This window comes from Carcharhinus amblyrhynchos, chromosome 18, assembly GCF_965287045.1.
Source record: "Carcharhinus amblyrhynchos chromosome 18, sCarAmb.v2.hapA, whole genome shotgun sequence".
Lineage (NCBI taxonomy): Eukaryota > Metazoa > Chordata > Chondrichthyes > Carcharhiniformes > Carcharhinidae > Carcharhinus > Carcharhinus amblyrhynchos.
Window position 1 is genome coordinate 55,734,960 of NC_137341.1, and position 18,721 is coordinate 55,753,680.

At 44.1% G+C, this 18,721-nt stretch overlaps 2 protein-coding genes across 3 annotated transcripts in view; one reads left to right on the forward strand and one right to left on the reverse strand.

Moving 5' to 3' along the window:
* Positions 1 to 18,721, reverse strand: part of gde1 (glycerophosphodiester phosphodiesterase 1) — a 35,891-nt gene that overhangs the window by 12,806 nt on the left and 4,364 nt on the right. For both annotated transcript variants that reach the window (XR_013888927.1, XM_080207059.1), the window contains exons 2-3: positions 7,226 to 7,401; positions 1,199 to 1,304 (exon numbers count right to left, since the gene is read on the reverse strand). Coding sequence is in view for 1 of the 2 variants with exons in the window: in XM_080207059.1 (XP_080063185.1) it covers positions 1,199 to 1,304; positions 7,226 to 7,401 (282 nt within the window). In the remaining variant the exon portion in view is untranslated. The remainder of the gene's footprint in view (positions 1 to 1,198; positions 1,305 to 7,225; positions 7,402 to 18,721) is intronic.
* Positions 1 to 18,721, forward strand: part of ccp110 (centriolar coiled-coil protein 110) — a 114,281-nt gene that overhangs the window by 1,775 nt on the left and 93,785 nt on the right. The window lies entirely within an intron of this gene.

Genomic DNA, 18,721 nt, shown 5'->3' on the forward strand with positions numbered 1-18,721 from the left:
GAGGCAGATTGCCTCACAACTTTTAAAAAGTATCTGGATGAGCACCTGGCCCATCATGACATTCAGGGCTATGGGCCAAATGCTGATGGATGGGAATAGGTGGGAGTTCAGTTGTTTTTAATGTGTCAGTGCGGATTCAATGGGCCGAAGGGCCTCTTCTGCACTGTATGATCCTCTGAGTTATTCAGATATGACACTGAAGAGAAGAATGAAAGAGAAGTTGGGAAAGGTGCTATAGTGTGACAGAGATGTGAACTATATTTAAAGTGTCAACTTCACGAGTATCTCAAAAATTCAGGATAAAAAATATTCTTCCGAACACATTTGCACCAAAAGTGTGGTCTTTTAAATCACTCTATCAACATCAATAATACCAATCTCGGACTTATTAACAGGATTCTGCTCTAGAATAAAATTCTAAATTTGGACACGGCCAATTTTGATGGTATCAGGCAGGAACTTTCAAAAGTTAATTGGGGGAGTCTGTGGGAAGGCAAAGGGGCAGGTGGTAAGTGGGAGGCTTTCAAAAGTGTGTTAACCAGGTTTCAGGATAAACACATTCCTCTTAGAGTGAAGGGCAAGGCTGGCAGAAGTAGAGAACTCTGGATGATTCCGGATATTGAGGCCCTGGTCAAGAAGAAAGAGGCAGATGACATGCATAGGCAGCTGGGATCAAGTGAATCCCTTGAAAAGTATAGGCAGTGTAGGAGTAAAGTTAAGAGAAAAATCAGGAGGGCAAAAAGGGGACACGAGATTGTAGTAGAGGTGGGTACAATTTTGTCTTTTAAAAGTATTTAGACAGTTACATGGGTACGATGGTTATAGAGGGATATGGGCCAAATGCTGGCAATTGGGATTAACTTAGGGGTTTTAAAAAAAGGCAGCATGGACAAGTTGGGCTGAAGGGACTGTTTCCATGCTGTAAACCTCTATAACTCTAATAATCTTAATGTTGGCATTAACCACACGATTAGCTCAAATCAAACTGACATCCATCAGAAGCCTCCGACCTCATCCGTGGCTCGGATTCTCAGTTCCGTTGCAGTAAATGCAGTTTCGGTTAAGAGCCAAATGACGCTCATGGGGAACGGGCGAGATCAGAGAATTCTGGCCAATGTTTTTCACACATTAAATGGGGAAGTTTCCTCAGTAGAATTGAGCTTGTTTATGTGCTGCAAAAGCTAAGAAACATTTTTACCTGAGCTGCATGACCTTTGACATCAAAATAAATGGTCATGTTGCCTTTGAGACTTTCCACGACAGCTTCCTCCAAGGTTGGGACTTTCTCATTTGGAAAATATTTGCTGCACACAAGAGAACACAAATAATATTAGAAACAGACGGTTTACAGAGTAAACACTGTAATGAATAAAGTTTAATTGCTAATTTAATCTCTATCTTAAGATCAAAAACATGCTCATTCGTTAGACATTCAGTTGATATATTTAGAGTTTTAAACAGTATGAGTGCAGATTCTAACACCATTGAACAATTGTTAGCAAAAAATAAAAAAATTATTGTAAAGAATGTTTTTAAATGAAATGTTTAAAATAAACAGAAAATAAAACCTCTGCTATTACTCTGATACAATCTACATAAGAACATAATAAGCTATTCATAAAACACTTTGTATTCACACAAGTGAGCAGCAAATATGAACATATAACATGGATATTAGTTATTTAAGAAAATTCAAAAAGGGAAACAGACAGATGGACAGAAATTCGGTTCCCGGTGTCGCTATTTCCAAGTTTTATAAATCGCCAAATCAAGCATGAACAAAAAAGAATTCATTTGCATGTTTAATTAAGGATTGCAATTTACTAGTTTGAGGATGGATATTTCTAGATGCATTTATAATACAACTCTTTGATTGAGACAGTAATTCTTTGCAAGTGTGGCTACATGACTGTTGCATTTTAAATGTATTGAAAGTCAGCTGTAGCATTTGTGCTCACAAGCCAATTCACTGAGTATTACAAGGGTTCTGGCTGCTGTTCAAGGCAGATTTACAATGATGCTCCACGTGGTGGCACACCAATGAGGTGTGACACAGCCTTGTTGAGGTGCTCTCAAACTCCTTTTTTATCTGCAAATGAGTCAGAACCTAGCTTTGTATTTATAATGCAATGTTAATTGATTTGACTTCAATACATTCATCCCCTCATCCACATTTCAAATCAAATTGCAGCCAAATGAGTCCCAGAGAATACTCACAAACAATATTTTTTTCTTTATTCCTTCATAGGGTATGGGAGTTGCTGGCTAGCTCAACTTTTGTTACCCATCCCTAATTGCCCTAAACTGAGTGTCTCACTCAGCCATTTCAGACGGCAGTGAACCGCATTGCTGTGGCTCTGGAGGCCAGACCTGGGAAGAGCAGCAGATTTTCTTCTCCAAAGAACATCAGTGAACCAGATGGGTTTTTTTTTAACCACAACTGACAATAGTTTCATGGTCATCATCATTGCGATTACCTTTCAGTTACAATTTATTAATTGAATTTAAATTCCACCTGCTGTCATCTAGAGATTTAAACCCATGTCCCCAGAGCATTAGCCTGGGCCTCTGGATTATTAGTGCAGGGACACTGCCTCCCCAATTGGTACAGTGATAATGGCCTAGTGGTACTATCGCAGTAGATGGTGGGATTCAAATTCAATTTTAAAAATCTGGAATTAAGAATCTACTGATGATCATGGAACCATTGTCAATTGTTGCACAAACCCATCTGGTTCACTAATGTCCTTTAAGGAAGGAAATCTGCTGTCCTTACGTGGTTTGGCCTACATGTGACTCCAGAGCCACAGCAATGTGGTTGACTCTTGACTGCCCTCCAGCAACTAGAGATGGGCAATAAATGCTGGCCAGCCAGTGACGCCCGTGTCCCACAAATGAATAAAAAATGTAAAAAATCACCCCACATTTTCGGGATCTCACGGAGTCAAAGGTGACCTAGCTAGGTGGGACAGAACTGGCTCGGACATAGAAGACAGAGGGTAGCAGTGGAGGAGCCTTTTTCTGATTGGAGGTCTGTGACTGGTGGTGTTCCGCAGGGCTCTGTACTGGGACCTCTGCTGTTGGTGATATATATGAATGATTTGGAAGATGACATAGCTGGTGTGATCAGTAAGTTTGCGGATGACACAAAGATTGCTGGAGTTGCAGATAGTGATGAACATTGCCAGAGAATATAGCAGGATATAGATAGGCTGGAAAATTGGGTGGAGAAATGGCAGATGGAATTTAATCCAGATATATGCCAAGTGATGTATTTTGATAGATCTAATGCAGGGGGGAGCTATACAATAAATGGCAGAACCATCAGGAGTATAGACAAGCAGAGGACATAGAGTATAAAAGTTGGCATATGATGTTGCAGTTATATAGAACGTTGGTTAGGCCACATTTGGAATACTGCGTCCAGTTCTGGTTGCCACACTATCAGATGGATGTGGAGGCTTTGGAGAGAGTGCAGAAAAGGTTTACCAGGATGTTGCCTGGTATGGAGGGTATTGGCTATGAGGAGAGATTGAGTAAACTAGGGTTGTTCTCCCTGGGAAGACGGAGGTTAAGGGGCGACCTAATAGAAGTTTATAAAATTATGAAGGGCATTGATAGGGTGAACAGTTGGAAGCTTTTTCCCAGATCGGAAATGACAAACGTGAGGGGTCACAAGTTCAAGGTAAGGGGGGCAAGGTTCAACACTGATATGCAGGGCACGTATTTCACACTGAGGGTGGTGGGGGCCTGGAATGCACTACCAAGCAAGGTGGTTGAGGCAGAAACGTTAGGATCATTCAAGATTTATCTAGATAGCCACATGAACAGACTGGGAATAGAAGGATACAAACAGATGGTCTAGTTAGGAACACATGATCGGTGCAGGCCTGGAGGGCCGAAGGGCCTGTTCCTGTGCTGTATTGTTCTTCGTTCATTGCGGTTCTTTAAGGTATCACAATTCAAAGCTACAGTATGGAATTAGAATACAAACCATGCATTTCTCAAAACTGCAGAAAGAACAATAATAGATGCAGTTTTCCAAACCATAAGATACTGCAACATTTCTGAAATAATATATTTTGGTTAAGAGCCAAATGACCCTCATGGGGAACGTGCGAGATCAGAGAATTCTGGCCAATGTTTTTCACACATTAAATGGGGAAGTTTCCTCAGTAGAATTGAGCTTGTTTATGTGCTGCAGAAGCTAAGCAACATTTTTACCTGAGGTGTAAAAATAGAATTTAATCCAGATAAGTGCAAAGTGATGCATTTTGATAGATCTAATGCGGGGGGAGCTATACAATAAATGGCAGAACCATCAGGAGTATAGACACACAGAGAGATCTGGGTGTGCAAGTCCACAGATCCTTAAAGGTGGTAACACAGATGGAAAAGGTGGTGAAGAAGGCATATGGCATGCTTGCCTTTATTGGTTATACATTTCAAATCAAATTGCAGCCAAATGAGTCCCAGAGAATACTCACAAACAACATTTTTTTCTTTATTCCTTCATAGGATATGGGAGTTGCTGGCTAGCTCAACTTTTGTTACCCATCCCTAATTGCCCTAAACTGAGTGTCTCACTCAGCCATTTCAGATGGCAGTGAACCGCATTGCTGTGGCTCTGGAGGCCAGACCTGGGAAGGGCAGCAGATTTTCTTCTCTAAAGAACATCAGCAAACCAGATGGGTTTTTTTTTTAACCACAATTGACAATAGTTTCATGGTCATCATTACTGAGATTAACTTTCAGTTACAATTTATTAATGGAATTTAAATTCCACCAGCTGCCATCTGGAGATTTGAACCCGTGTAGAACATAGAACATTCCAGCGCAGTACAGGCCCTTCGGCCCTCGATGTTGCACCGACCAGTGGAACCAATCTAATGACCCTCTAACCTAAACTATTCCAGTGTTATCCATATGCCTATCCACTGACCATTTGAACGCCCTTAAAGTTGGCGAGTCCACAACTGCTGCAGGCAGGGCATTCCACAACCTTACTACCCTCTGAGTAAAGAACCTACCTCTGACATCCATCCTATAATTACCCCTTAATTTAAAGCTATGTCCCCTCGTGTTAGCCATCACCATCTGTGGTAAAAGGCTCTCACTGTCCACCCTATCCAATCCTTTGATCATCTTGTATGCCTCAATCAGGTCATCTCATAACCTTCTTCTCTCCAATGAAAATAACCTCAAGTCCCTCAGCCTTTCCTCATAAGACCTTCCCACCATACCAGGCAACATCCCGGTAAACCTCCTCTGCACCCTTTCCAATGCCTCCACATCTTTCTTATAATGCGGCGATCAGAACTGTACGCAATACTCCAAGTGCGGCCACACCAGAGTTTTGTACAGTTGTAACATGACCTCACAGCTCCGAAATTCAATCCCTCTACCAATAAAAGCTAACACACCGTACGCCTTCTTAACAACCTTATCAACCTGGGTGCCAACTTTCAGGGAGCTATGCACATGTACACCGAGATCTCTCTGCTCGTCCACACTACTAAGAGTCCTTCCATTAGCCCTATATTCTGTACTCCTGTTATTCTTACCAAAGTGAATCACCTCACACTTTTCCGTACTAAGCTCCATCTGCCACCTCTCGGCCCAGCTCTGCAGCTTATCTATGTCCCTCTGCTAACCGTAACATCCATCCTCACTGTCTACAACTCCTCCAACTTTGGTGTCCTCAGCAAATTTACTTATCCATCCTTCTACACCCTCATCTAGGTCATTTATAAAAATGACAAACAGCAGTGGCCCCAAAACAGATCCTTGAGGTACACCACTTGTAACTGAACTCCAGGTTGAATATTTCCCATCAGCCACCACCCTCTGTCTTCTATCAGCTAGCCAATTCCTGATCCAAACTGCTAAATCACCCTCAATCCTTTGCATCTGCATTTTCTGCAATAGCCTACCATGGGGAACCTTATCAAACGCTTTGCTAAAATCCACATACACCACATCAACTGCCTTACCCTTATCCACCTCTTTGGTCACCTTTTCAAAAAACTCGATAAGGTTTGTGAGGCACGACCTACCCTTCACAAAACCGTATTGACTATCCCTAATCAATTTATTTCCCTCTAGATGATTATAAATCCTATCCCTTATAACTCTTTCCAAAACTTTGCCCACATCAGAAGTAAGGCTCACTGGTCTATAATTCCCAGGATGGTGTCTACTCCCCTTCTTGAACAAGGGGACAACATTTGCTATCCTCCAGTCTTCCGGCACTATACCTGAAGCCAATGACGACATGAAGATCAAAGCCAAAGGCTCTGCAATCTCCTCCCTAGCCTCCCAGAGAATCCTAGGGTAAATCCCATCCGGCCCAGGGGACTTATCTATTTTCACACTCTTAAGAATTGCCAACACCTCCTCCTTATGTACCTCAATCCCGTCTAGTCTACTACCTAGTATCGCAGTATTCTCCTCGACTACACTGACTTTTTCCTGCGTGAATACTGACAAAAAATACTCATTCAGTGCCTCTCCTATCTCTTCAGGCTCCACGCACAACTTCCCACTGCTGTCTCTGACTGGCCCTAATCTTGCTCTAACCAATCTTTTATTCTTGACATATCTGTAGAAAGCTTTAGGATTTTCCTTGATCCTATCCGCCAAAGTCTTCTCATGTCCTCTTCTAGTTCTTCTTAACGCTCTCTTTAGCTCCTTCCTGGCTAATTTATAACTCTCCAGTGCCCTAACTGAGCCTTCACGTCTCACCTTTACATAAGCCTCCTTCTTCCTCTTCACCAGAGATTCAACTTCCTTAGAACACCACGGTTCCCTCGCTCGACCACTTCCTCCCTGCCTGACAGGTACGTATTTATCAAGGACTCGCAGTAGCTGCTCCTTGAATAAGCTCCACAGAGCTTACGTTGGTCCTCAGAGCATTAGGAAGGCCGGAGGGCCTGTTCCTGTGCTGTATTGTTCTTTGTTCATTTCGGTTCTTTAAGGTATCACAATTCAAAGCTACCGTTTGGAATGCAATTGGAATACAAACCATGCATTTCTCAAAACTGCAGAGAGGACAATAATAGATGCAGTTTTCCAAAACTTAAGGTGCTGCAACATTTCTGAAATAATAGCACATTGAAAGAAAGTAATCAAATTCTTATAGATTGGGAAATCTATGGGCAGCAAATGTAAAGCTGTATTTTTGACACTATATATAATCAGTGTGGGGAACATTCTGATTACATACTGCAGTCTGTGCTTGGCTGCTGGGTTAAGTTTTCGGACCTCTTCGAAAGTTAAGTGATCAAGTGAACCGATACCATCAGTTGTGCGATCCACAGTACGATCGTGCATCAGAATAGGGAAACCATCTGCAGTAAACTCGAGATCCAGCTCCACACCAGTAGCTTCATTTTCAGCAGCCTAGATGAGGAGCGAGAACAGGACGTCTCAAAGTATTCATTAGCTTATATACATGGCCAAACAGATAGCCTTGTTGCAATGTTGGCATCGTATATAATGCAAATTTAATCTGGATTGCCATGCAAATGCTAGTTAACTTTAATCATTCTCTCATGGGTGGAAGCTTCACTGTGACTGATTATGAATGATAGACTAAACTTTGCAGCATTTTCCATCAAAACTATTTGAAATAAAACTTTAGAAATATAGGGTTCTGAAAGAAATGGCAGAGGTGATAGTGGATGCCTTAGTAATTATTTACCAAAATTCGCTGGATTCCGGGGAAGTGCCAGAAGATTGGAAAACAGCTAATGTTACGCCGCTGTTTAAAAAAGGTAGCAGACAAAAGGCAGGGAATTATAGGCTGGTTAGTTTAACATCTGTAGTTGGAAAAATGCTAGAATCCATCATTAATCCTCACTGGATTCCGGGGAAGTGCCGGAAGATTGGAAAACGGCTAATGTTACGCCGTTGTTTAAGAAGGGTGGCAGGCAAAAGGCAGGGAATTATAGGCCGGTTAGTTTAACGTCTGTTGTAGGTAAAATGTTAGAATCCGTGATCAAGGAGAAAATAGCGAGGCATCTTGAGGAGAATTGTTTGATAGAGCAGACGCAGCACAGTTTCGTTAAGGGGAAGTTGTGTCTGACAAATTTATTGGAATTCTATGAGGATGTGTCTAATGTGGTGGATAGAGGAGAGCCGGTGGATGTGGTGTTTCTTGATTTTCAGAAGGCGTTTGACAAAGTGCCTCACAAGAGGTTATTACAGAAGGTTAGGGGGCATGGAGTTGGGGGTAGGGTGTTAGCGTGGATAGAGGATTGGCTGTCAAATAGGAGGCAGAGAGTGGGGGTCAATGGGTGCTATTCGGATTGGCGGTTGGTGACTAGTGGAGTGCCCCAGGGGTCGGTGCTGGGGCCTCAGCTATTTACCATTTATATAGATGATCTGGAGGAGGGAACCGAGTGTATTGTGTCGAAATTTGCTGATGACACCAAGATTGGTGGAACGGCAAATTGTGCGGAGGGTGTGGAAAGTCTGCAGAAGGATCTAGATAGGCTGGGCGAATGGGCCAGGAAATGGCAAATGGAATTTAATGTTGGCAAACGTGAGGTTGTCCACTTTGGTAGGAATAATGGTAGGAAGGACTATTACTTACATGGCGAAAAACTGCAGCATGCTACGGTGCAGAGGGACCTCGGGGTCCTTGTGCACGAGTCGCAAAAACCCAGCCTGCAGGTGCAGCAGGTGGTCAGGAAGGCAAATGGGATGCTGGCCTTCATAGCGAGGGGGATTGAATATAAAAGTAGGGAGGTCTTGCTGCAACTGTACAGGGCACTGGTGAGGCTGCAGCTGGAGTACTGTGCGCAGTTTTGGTCGCCGCACTTACGCAAGGATATTTTGGCCTTGGAGGAAGTGCAGAGGAGGTTTACAAGGCTGATACCAGAGTTGAGGGGGTTGAACTATGAGGAGAGGCTGAATAAACTAGGCTTGTACACGTTAGAGTTTAGAAGAATGAGGGGAGATCTCATTGAGAAATATAAGATGATGAATGGGATGGATAGGATAGAGGTAGAGAGGCTCTTCCCACTCAGAAAGGACAGTAGGACTAGAGGGCACAGCCTCAAGATAAGGCGGGGGGGGGGTGCAGTTTAGAACGGAGTTGAGGAGGAACTTCTTCACTCAAAGGGTAGTGAATCTCTGGAATTCTCTGCCCGTTGAAGTGGTGGAGGCTGCCTCGCTAAATATATTTAAGACGCGGGTTGATAGGTTTTTGATAGGCAAGGGGATTAAGGGTTATGGGGAGAGGGCGGGAAAGTGGAACTGAGCCACGACAGATCAGCCATGATCTTATTGAATGGCGGGGCAGGCTTGAGGGGCTAGATGGCCTACTCCTGCTCCTATTTCTTATGTTCTTAAAGAAGAAATAGCGAGGCACCTAGAAAAGAATGGTTTGATCGAGCGGACGCAGCACGGATTCGTTAAGGGGAAATCGTGTTTGACGAATTTATTGGATTTCTATGAGGATGTGACTAGTGTGGTAGACAGAGGGGAACCGGTGGTTGTGGTGTTTCTCGATTTTCAAAAGGCGTTTGATAAGGTGCCTCATAAAAGGTTGCTTCAGAAGGTTAGGGTACATGGAGTTGGGGGTAAGGTGTTAGCGTGGATAGAGGATTGGTTGTCTAATAGGAGGCAGAGAGTTGGTATCAATGGGTGCTATTCTGATTGGCGGTTGGTGACTAGTGGAGTGCCGCAAGGATCGGTGCTGGGGCCTCAGCTATTTACCATTTATAATAGATGATCTGGAGGAGGGGGCTGAGTGTCGGGTGACGAAATTTGCCGATGACACGAAGATGAGTGGAAAAGTAAATTGCGTGGAGGGTGTGGAAAGTCTGCAGAGGGATCTGGATAGGCTAAGCAAGTGGGCAAGGACCTGGCAGATGGAGTACAATGTTAGCAAGTGTGAGGTTATCCACTTTGGCAGAAATAATAGTCAGAGGGATTACTATTTAAAGGGTAAAAAGCTGCAGCATGCTACGGTGCAGAGGGACCTGGGGGTCCTTGTGCATGAGTCTCAAAAGCCCAGTCTGAAGGTGCAGCAGGTGATCAAGAAGGCGAATGGGATGCTGGCCTTTATAGAGAGGGGGATAGAATATAAAAGTAGGGAGGTCTTGCTGCAACTGTACAGGGTACTGGTGAGGCCGCAGCTGGAGTACTGTGTGCAGTTTTGGTCGCTGCACTTGCGCAAGGATATTTTGGCCTTGGAGGGAGTGCAGAGGAGGTTCACTAGGCTGATACCGGAGACGAGGGGGTTGGATTATGAAGAGAGACTAAATAGACTGGGTCTGTACTTGTTGGAGTTTAGAAGGATGAGGGGGGATCTTATAGAGACATATAAGATAATGATGGGGATGGATAGGGTAGAGGTAGAGAGATTCTTCCCGCTTAGAAAGGATAGCGGGACTAGAGGACACAACCTCAAGATAAGGCGGGGGCGGGCGGGGGGAGGCAGTTTAAATCAGAGTTGAGGAGGAACTTCTTCACTCAAAGGGTGGTGAATCTCTGGAATTCTCTGCCCGTTGAAGTGGTGGAGGCTACCTCGCTAAATATATTTAAGTCACGGGTAGATAGGTTTCTGATAGACAAGGGAATTAAGGGTTATGAGGAGAAAGTGGGAAAGTGGAACTGATCCACTTCAGATCAGCCATGATCTTACTGAATGGCGGGGCAGGCTCGAAGGGCTAGATGGCCTACTCCTGCTCCTATTTCTTATGTTCTTATGAAATATTGTTCAGTCCCTAAAAAGCCAATCACCAAAGCTTTGTCACCATTGCTTTGGCTGAATGTTTATTTTCTCTGATTATACCGTGATAATCTATAATGCATCATGGTTTTTATTATAAATGAACATGAATGAATAAATGAAATACAGATAGCTGGGAGTAACACCTCGAATAATTAAATATTCTGTATGGCTCTGAACCAATTTAAACCTGCACTTTTGACCTCACCGTCAGGGCAGAACACCCTGCCAATTAGCAGCTAACTGAAGGCTGTGCCTTTCAAGATGCTCCTTAAAAATACACCTCTGACCAAACTTTAGGTTAACAAACATTAAAAGCTACCTAATAGAACATAAGAACATAGAACATTACAGCGCAGAACAGGCCCTTCGGCCCACGATGTTGCACCGACCAATGAAAAAAGCAATGACCCTCTAACCTAAACCAATCCCTTTCCATCCATAAACCTGTCCACAGATCTCTTCAACGCCCCCAAACTAGGCGCATCTACAACTGCAGCAGGCAGGGCATTCCATTCCCCCACCACCCTCTGGGTAAAGAACCTACCTCTGACATCCGTCCTATAACTACCACCCCTTAATTTAAAGCTATGCCCCCTCGTGCTAGCTTTCTCCATCCGAGGAAAAAGGCTATCACTGTCCACCCTATCTAAACCTCTAATCATCTTGTATGTTTCAATAAGGTCCCCTCTTAGCCGCCTTCCTTCTAACGAAAACAACCTCAAATCCCTCAGTCTCTCCTCATAGGACCTCCTCTCCATACCAGGCAACATCCTGGTAAACCTCCTCTGCACCCTCTCCAATGCCTCCACATCCTTCCTATAATGTGGGGACCAGAACTGCACACAATACTCCAACTGCGGACGCACCAGATGCCCTTTCTTTGGATCAATATCATTTTCTGTTTGTCTATGCTCTCTGTACTGCCACATCATGGTTTATCAAATAAAAGGTGCTATATATATTTTCAAGGAGCAGCTACTGCGAGTCCTTGATAGGTATGTCCCTGTCAGGCATGGTGGATTTGGTAGATCTAGGGAACCATGGTGCACTAAAAGAGTTGAGTCGATGGTTAAAAAGAAAAAGGAGGCTTATGTTCGGATGAGATTGGAGGGCTCAGATAGTGCACTAGAAAGCTTTAGATTGGCTAGGAGGGAGTTGAAGAGTGAGTTGAGAAGGGCTAAAAGAGGACATGAGAAGACTTTGGCTGATAGGATTAAGGAGAATCCTAAGGCGTTCTATAGGTATGTCAAGAACAGAAGGTTGGTCAGGGCAAGATTAGGGCCAGTTACAGACAGCAGGGGGAAGTTGTGTGTGGAACCGGAGGAGATTGGAGAAGTATTGAACCAATATTTCTCTTCGGTGTTCACGCAGGGGGACATGAATATAGCTGAGGAGGACATTGGGTTGCAGGGGTGTAAAATAGACAGTATTACGGTTGATAAAGGGGGTGTGCTGGAAATTCTTGAGGGGCTGAAAATAGATAAGTCCCCTGGTCCGGATGGGATCTACCCTAGGATTCTCTGGGAGGCTAGAGAGGTGATTGCAGAGCCTCTGGCTCAGATCTTCAGGTCGTCATTGGTCTCTGGTGTAGTCCCGGAGGATTGGAGGATAGCGAATGTTGTCCCATTGTTTAAGAAGGGGAACAGAGACTTTGCCGGGAATTATAGACCGGTGAGTCTTACTTCTGTTGTGGGCAAGGTTTTAGAAAAAATTATTAGGGATAGGATTTATAGTTATTTGGAGTGTAATGAATTGATTAGAAATAGTCAGCATGGTTTTGTAGCGGGTAGGTCGTGCCTTACTAACCTTATTGAGTTTTTTGAGAAGGTGACCAAAGAGGTGGATGGGGGCAAGGCAGTTGACGTGGTATACATGGATTTTAGTAAGGCGTTCGATAAGGTTCACCATGGTAGGCTTCTGCAGAAAATGCAGATGTATGGGATTGTGGGTAATCTAGGAAGTTGGATCAGGAATTGGCTATCAGATAGGAGACAGAGGGTGGTGGTGGATGGTAAATATTCATCATGGAGTACAGTTACGAGTGGTGTGCCTCAGGGATCTGTTTTGGGGCCACTGTTGTTTGTAATTTTTATTAATGATCTGGATGAGGGTATAGTTGGGTGGATTAGTAAATTTGCTGATGACACCAAAATTGGAGGTGTGGTAGATTGTGAGGAAGGGTGTCATAGTCTGCAGGGAGACTTAGATAGGTTGCAGAGCTGGGCCGAGAGGTGGCGGATGGAATTTAATGCGGAGAAGTGTGAGGTAATTCACTTTGGTAGGAGCAACAGATGTGTCGAGTATAGGGCTAACGGGAGGACTTTGAATAGTGTGGATGAACAGAGGGATCTAGGTGTGTGTGTACATAGATCCCTGAAAGTTGGGAATCAAGTAGATAAGGTTGTCAAGAAGGCGTACGGTGTCTTGGCGTTTATTGGTAGGGGGATTGAATTTAGGAGTCGCAGTGTAATGTTGCAACTGTACACTACTCTAGTGCGGCCGCACTTGGAGTACTGTGTGCAGTTCTGGTCCCCGCATTACAAGAAGGATGTGGAGGCGCTGGAGAGGGTGCAGAGGAGGTTTACTAGGATGTTGCCTGGTATGGTGGGGAGGTCCTATGAGGAGAGACTGAGGGATTTAGGGTTGTTTTCGTTGGAAAGGCGGCGGCTAAGAGGGGATCTTATTGAAACATATAAGATGATTAGAGGTTTAGATAGGGTGGATAGTGATAGCCTTTTTCCTCGGATGGAGAAAGCTAGCACGAGGGGGCATGGCTTTAAATTAAGGGGGGGTAGCTACAGGACGGATGTCAGGGGTAGGTTCTTTACCCAGCGGGTGGTGAGGGATTGGAATGCCCTGCCTGCTGCGGTTGTAAATGCGTCTAGTTTGGGGGCGTTTAAGAGATCTCTGGATAGGTTTATGGACGAAAAGGGATTGGTATAGGCTAGTGGGTCATTGTTTTTGTAACTGGTCGGCGCAACATCGTGGGCCGAAGGGCCTGTTCTGCGCTGTAATGTTCTATGTTCTATAAATGCAAGCTATTACATACCTGGGCCAGCTGATGGCAAAGGAATGCAGAAAATTCTGTTTTGAAACTTTACATTTGAGTAATCACTTATTTGTAAATGTAAATCTCAAATGTAAAGGAATGCAATCATTTTAAATAACTTTTTTCCAATTCTGCTCTTGGCCAGTAGCTGGAAGGCATAAGACAACAGGAATTTTTACAAATTAATTATTGGGATGTGGGCATCACTTTTAGATCAGCATTTATTGCCCATCCCTAATTGCCTTCAAGGTGAGCTGCCTTCTTGAACCGCAGCAGTCCATGTGATGTAGGTACATCCTCTGTTACAGACGGAGTTGCAGAATTTTGATCCAATGATTTGCCTTATTATTCAAAGAACAAAGAAAATTACAGCACAGCAACAGGCCCTTCGGCCTTTCAAGTCTGCACCAACCATGCTGCCCGACTGAACTAAAACTTCCTCCCCTTCCGGGGACCATATCCCTCTATTCCCATCCTATTCATGTATTTGTCCAGATGCCTCTTAAAACTCACTATCGTATCTGCTTCCACTACCTCCCCCGGCAGCGAGATCCAGGCACCCACCACTCTGTGTAAAAAAAACTTGCCCTGTACATCTCCTTTAAACTTTGCCTCTCGCCCCTTAACCCTGTGCCCCCTAGTAATTGGCTCTTCCACCCTGGGAAAAAGCTTCTGACTATCCACGCTGTTCAAGTCCCTCATAATCTTGCAAACTTCTATCAGTTCACCCCTCAACCTGTCGCTCCAGTGAGAACAAATCAAGTTTCTCCAACCTCTCCTTACAGCAAATGCCCTCCATATCAGGCAACATCCTGGTAAATCTTTTCTGTACCTTCTCCAAAGCCTCCACATCCTTCTGGTAGTGAGGCAACCAGAATTGAACACTATATTCCAACAGCGGTCTAACTAAGGTTCTATAAAGCTGCAACGTGACTTGCCAATTTTTAAACTCAGTACCCTGGCTGATGAAGGCAAGCATGCCGTATGCCTTCTTGACTACCTTCTCCACCTGCATTGTCATTTTCAGTGACCTGTGTACCTGTACACCCAGATCTCTTTGCCTATCAATATTCTTAAGGGTTCTGCCATTTACTGTATATTTCCTATCTGTATTAGACCTTCCAAAATGCATTATCTCACATTTGTCCGTTTTAAATTCAATCTGCCATCTCTACGCCCAAGCCTCCAACTGATCTATATCCTGCTGTATCCTCTGATGGTCCTCATCGCTATCTGTAAATCCACCAACCTTTGTGTTGTCCACAAACTTACTAATCAAACCAGTTACATTTTCCTTCAAATCATTTATATATATTACAAATAGCAAAGGTCCCAGCACTGATCTGAGGAATACCACTTGTCACAGCCCTCCATTCAGAAATGCACCCTTCCACTGCTACCCTCTGTCTTCTTTGACCGAGCCAGTTTTGTATCCACCTTGCCAGCTCATCTCTGATCCTACGCGACTTCACCTTCTGCACCAGTCTGCCATGAGGGACCTCGTCAAAGGCCTTACTGAAGTCCATGTAGACAACATCCACTGCCCTACCCTCATCAATCATCTTTGTCATTTCCTCGAAAAACTTAATCAAGTTAGTGAGACATGACCACCCATTCACAAAATCATGCTGCCTCTCACTAACATGTCCATTTACTTCCAAGTGGGAATAAATCGTGTCTCGAAGAATCCTCTCCAATAATTTCCCCACACTGATGTAATTACCTGGATTATTCTTGCTACCCTTCTTAAACAAAGGAACAACATTGGCTATTCTCCAATCCTCTGGGACCTCCCCTGCAGCCAGTGAGGATACAAAGATTTCTCTCAAGGCCGCAACAATTTCCTCCTTTGCCTCTCTCAGTATTCTGGGGTATATCCCATCAGGCCCTGGGAACTTGTCTACCTCAATGTTTCTCAAGAACTCCAATACCACCTCCTTTTTGATCTCAACATGACAAACTATCTACACATCCTTTCCCAGACTCATCATCACCAAGTCCTTCTCTTTGGTGAATACTGATGCAAAAGTACTCATTTAATACCGCACGAATTTCCTCTAACTCCATGCATAGATTCCCTCCCCTGTCCTTGCGTGGGCCAACCCTCTCCCTGGCTACCCTCTTGTTCTTTATATCTGTATAAAAAGCCTTGGGATTTTCCTTAATCCCGCTGGCCAATGAATTTTCATGACCCCTTTTAGGCCTCCCTACTCCTTGCTTAAGTTTCTTCCTACTTTCCTTGTATTCCTCACTTGCTTCGTGTGTTCCCAGCCTTCTGGTCTTGACAATATTTCGTTATTCAAATTCCCAAAACTTGTCATACTTATCCTCCATTCTTACAAAAATGTGCTGGTCCTGAATCCCTATCAACTTACACTCGAAAGCCTCCCACATGTTGATTTGCTCTCAAATATCTGCTCCCAATCTACATTTCTTCAGTTCTTGCCTAATATTGTTGTAATTAGCCTTCTCCCAGTTTAGTACCTTAACTTGAGGGCTACACTTTTTTTTAATCCATCAGTACCTTAAAGCTTACTGAATTGTGGTCGCTGTTCCCGGACTGCTCCCCAATGGAAACACTGACAACCTGGCTGGACTCATTCCCCAATATCTGGTCTAGTATGGCCTCTTCCCTAGTTGGACTATCTACATACTGTTTCAAAAAGCCCTCCTGGATGCTCCTTACAAACTCTGCCCCATCCATTCCCCCAGCACTAAGCAAATCCCAGTCATATAGGGGAAGTTAAAATCTCCCACAACAACCAATTTACATCTTGCCAAAATCTGCCTACATCTGTTCCTCTGTCTCCCACTGGCAGCTGGGGGGCCTACAGTAAACCCCAACATTGTGACTACACCCTTCCTATTCCTGAGCTTTACCCATATTGCCTTGCTTTATGAGCGCTCCAAAGTGTCCTCCTGCAGTACAGCTGTGACATTCTTGTTAACCAGTAGTACAACTCCCCCTCTGCTTTTACATCCCCCTCCATCATGCCTGAAACATCCATATCCCGGAATGTTAAGCTGCCAATCCTGTCTTTCCCTTAATCATGTCTCTGTATTAGCAACAATTCCTTTTCCTTTGCAGAAGTAACTGTTGGATTTTTGTTTAAAACACTGAAACTAATTAAATAAGGAACTCTCTGGTGTTTGGAATATTGCATTAGCACATCTCAATAAACTAACAAGCTTTCCTGAAATAAGGAAATGTTTGAAGTCAGAATAATCAAGAACATAACAACTAGGAGCAGGAATAGGCCATTTGGCCCTTTGAGCCTGCTCTTGCAGCTGTATAAGGTGCTGGTGAGGCCACACCTGGAGTACTGTGTACAGTTTTGGTCTCCTTGCTTGAGAAAGGATATACTGGCACTGGAGGGGGTGCAGAGGAGATTCACTAGGTTGATTCTGGAGTTGAGAGGGTTGGCTTATGAGAAGATCTGAGTAGACTGGAGCTATGCTCATTGAATTCAGAAGAATGAGGTGAGATCTTATAGAAGCATGTAAGATTGTGAAGGGAATAGATAAGATAGAAGCAGGGAAGTTGTTTCCACTGGTGGGTGAAACTAGAACTAGGGGGCATAGCCTCAAATTAAGGGGAAGCAGATTTAGGACTGAGTTGAGGAGGAACTTCTTCACACAAAGGGTTGTGAATCTGTCGAATTTCCTGCCCAGTGAAGCAGTTGAGGCTACCTCATTGAATGTTTTTAAGGCAAGGATAGATAAATTTTTGAACAGTAAAGGAATTAAGAGTGTTGGTGAGCGGGTGGGTAAGTGGAGTTGAATCCACGAAAAGATCAGTCATGATCTTATTGAATGGCGGAGCAGGCTGGTGGGGGCGGGGGGGGGGGGGGGGGGGCGCTGTTTTTAAACTTCATCCCTCTGGCAATGAAGGACAAAATTCCATTTGCCTTCTTAATTACCTGCTGCACCTGCAAACCAACTCCTTGAAATTCCTGCGTAAGGACACCCAGATCCCTCTGCATTGCAGCATGCTGCAATTTTTACCATTTAAATAATAGTCCATTTTGCTGTTATTCCTACCAAAATGGATGACCTCACATTTACCAACATTAGAACATAGAAAAACTACAGCACAAACAGGCCCTTTGGCCCACAAGTTGCGCTGATCATATCCCTACCTACTATAACCCTCAATCCTATTAAATCCCATGTACTCATCCAGAAGTCTCTTAAAAGACCCTAACGAGCAGCCGACTCCACTCGCTCACCACCCGAGTGAAAAACTTACCCCGACATCTCCTCTGTACTTACTCCCCAGCACCTTAAACCTGTGTCCTCTCGTAGCGATCATTTCAGCCCTGGGAAAAAGCCTCTGAGAATCCACCCGATCTATACCTCTCAACATCTTATAAACCTCTATCAGGTCACCTCTCATCCTTCATTTCTCCAGGGAGAAAAGACCCTATCCTCATAAGGCATGCCAACCAATCCAGTATGTCACATTGTACTCCATCTGCCAGACTCTCGCCCACTCAGACTATCCAAATCCCCTTGCAGACTTTCAGCATCCTCTGCACACTTTGCTTTTCCACCCATCTTAGTGTCATCTATGAATTTTGATACTACACCTGGTCCCCAACTTTAAATTATCTATGTAAACCATAAATAATTGCAGTCCTAACACTGATCCCTGAGGCACACCACTAGTCACTGATCACCAACCAGAAAAACACCCACTTACTCCCTCTCTTTGCTTTCTGTTAGTTAACCAAGCCTCGATCCATGCTAATACATTACCCGTAACACCGTGCACCTTTATCTTATGTAGCAGTCTCTGGTAGAGCACCCTGTCAAATGCTTTACGGAAATCCAGATACACCACATCCACAGGTTCCTCATTGTCCACTGCACATGTAATGGTCTCAAAGAATCCCACCAGATTGGTCAAACATGACCTGCCCTTCATG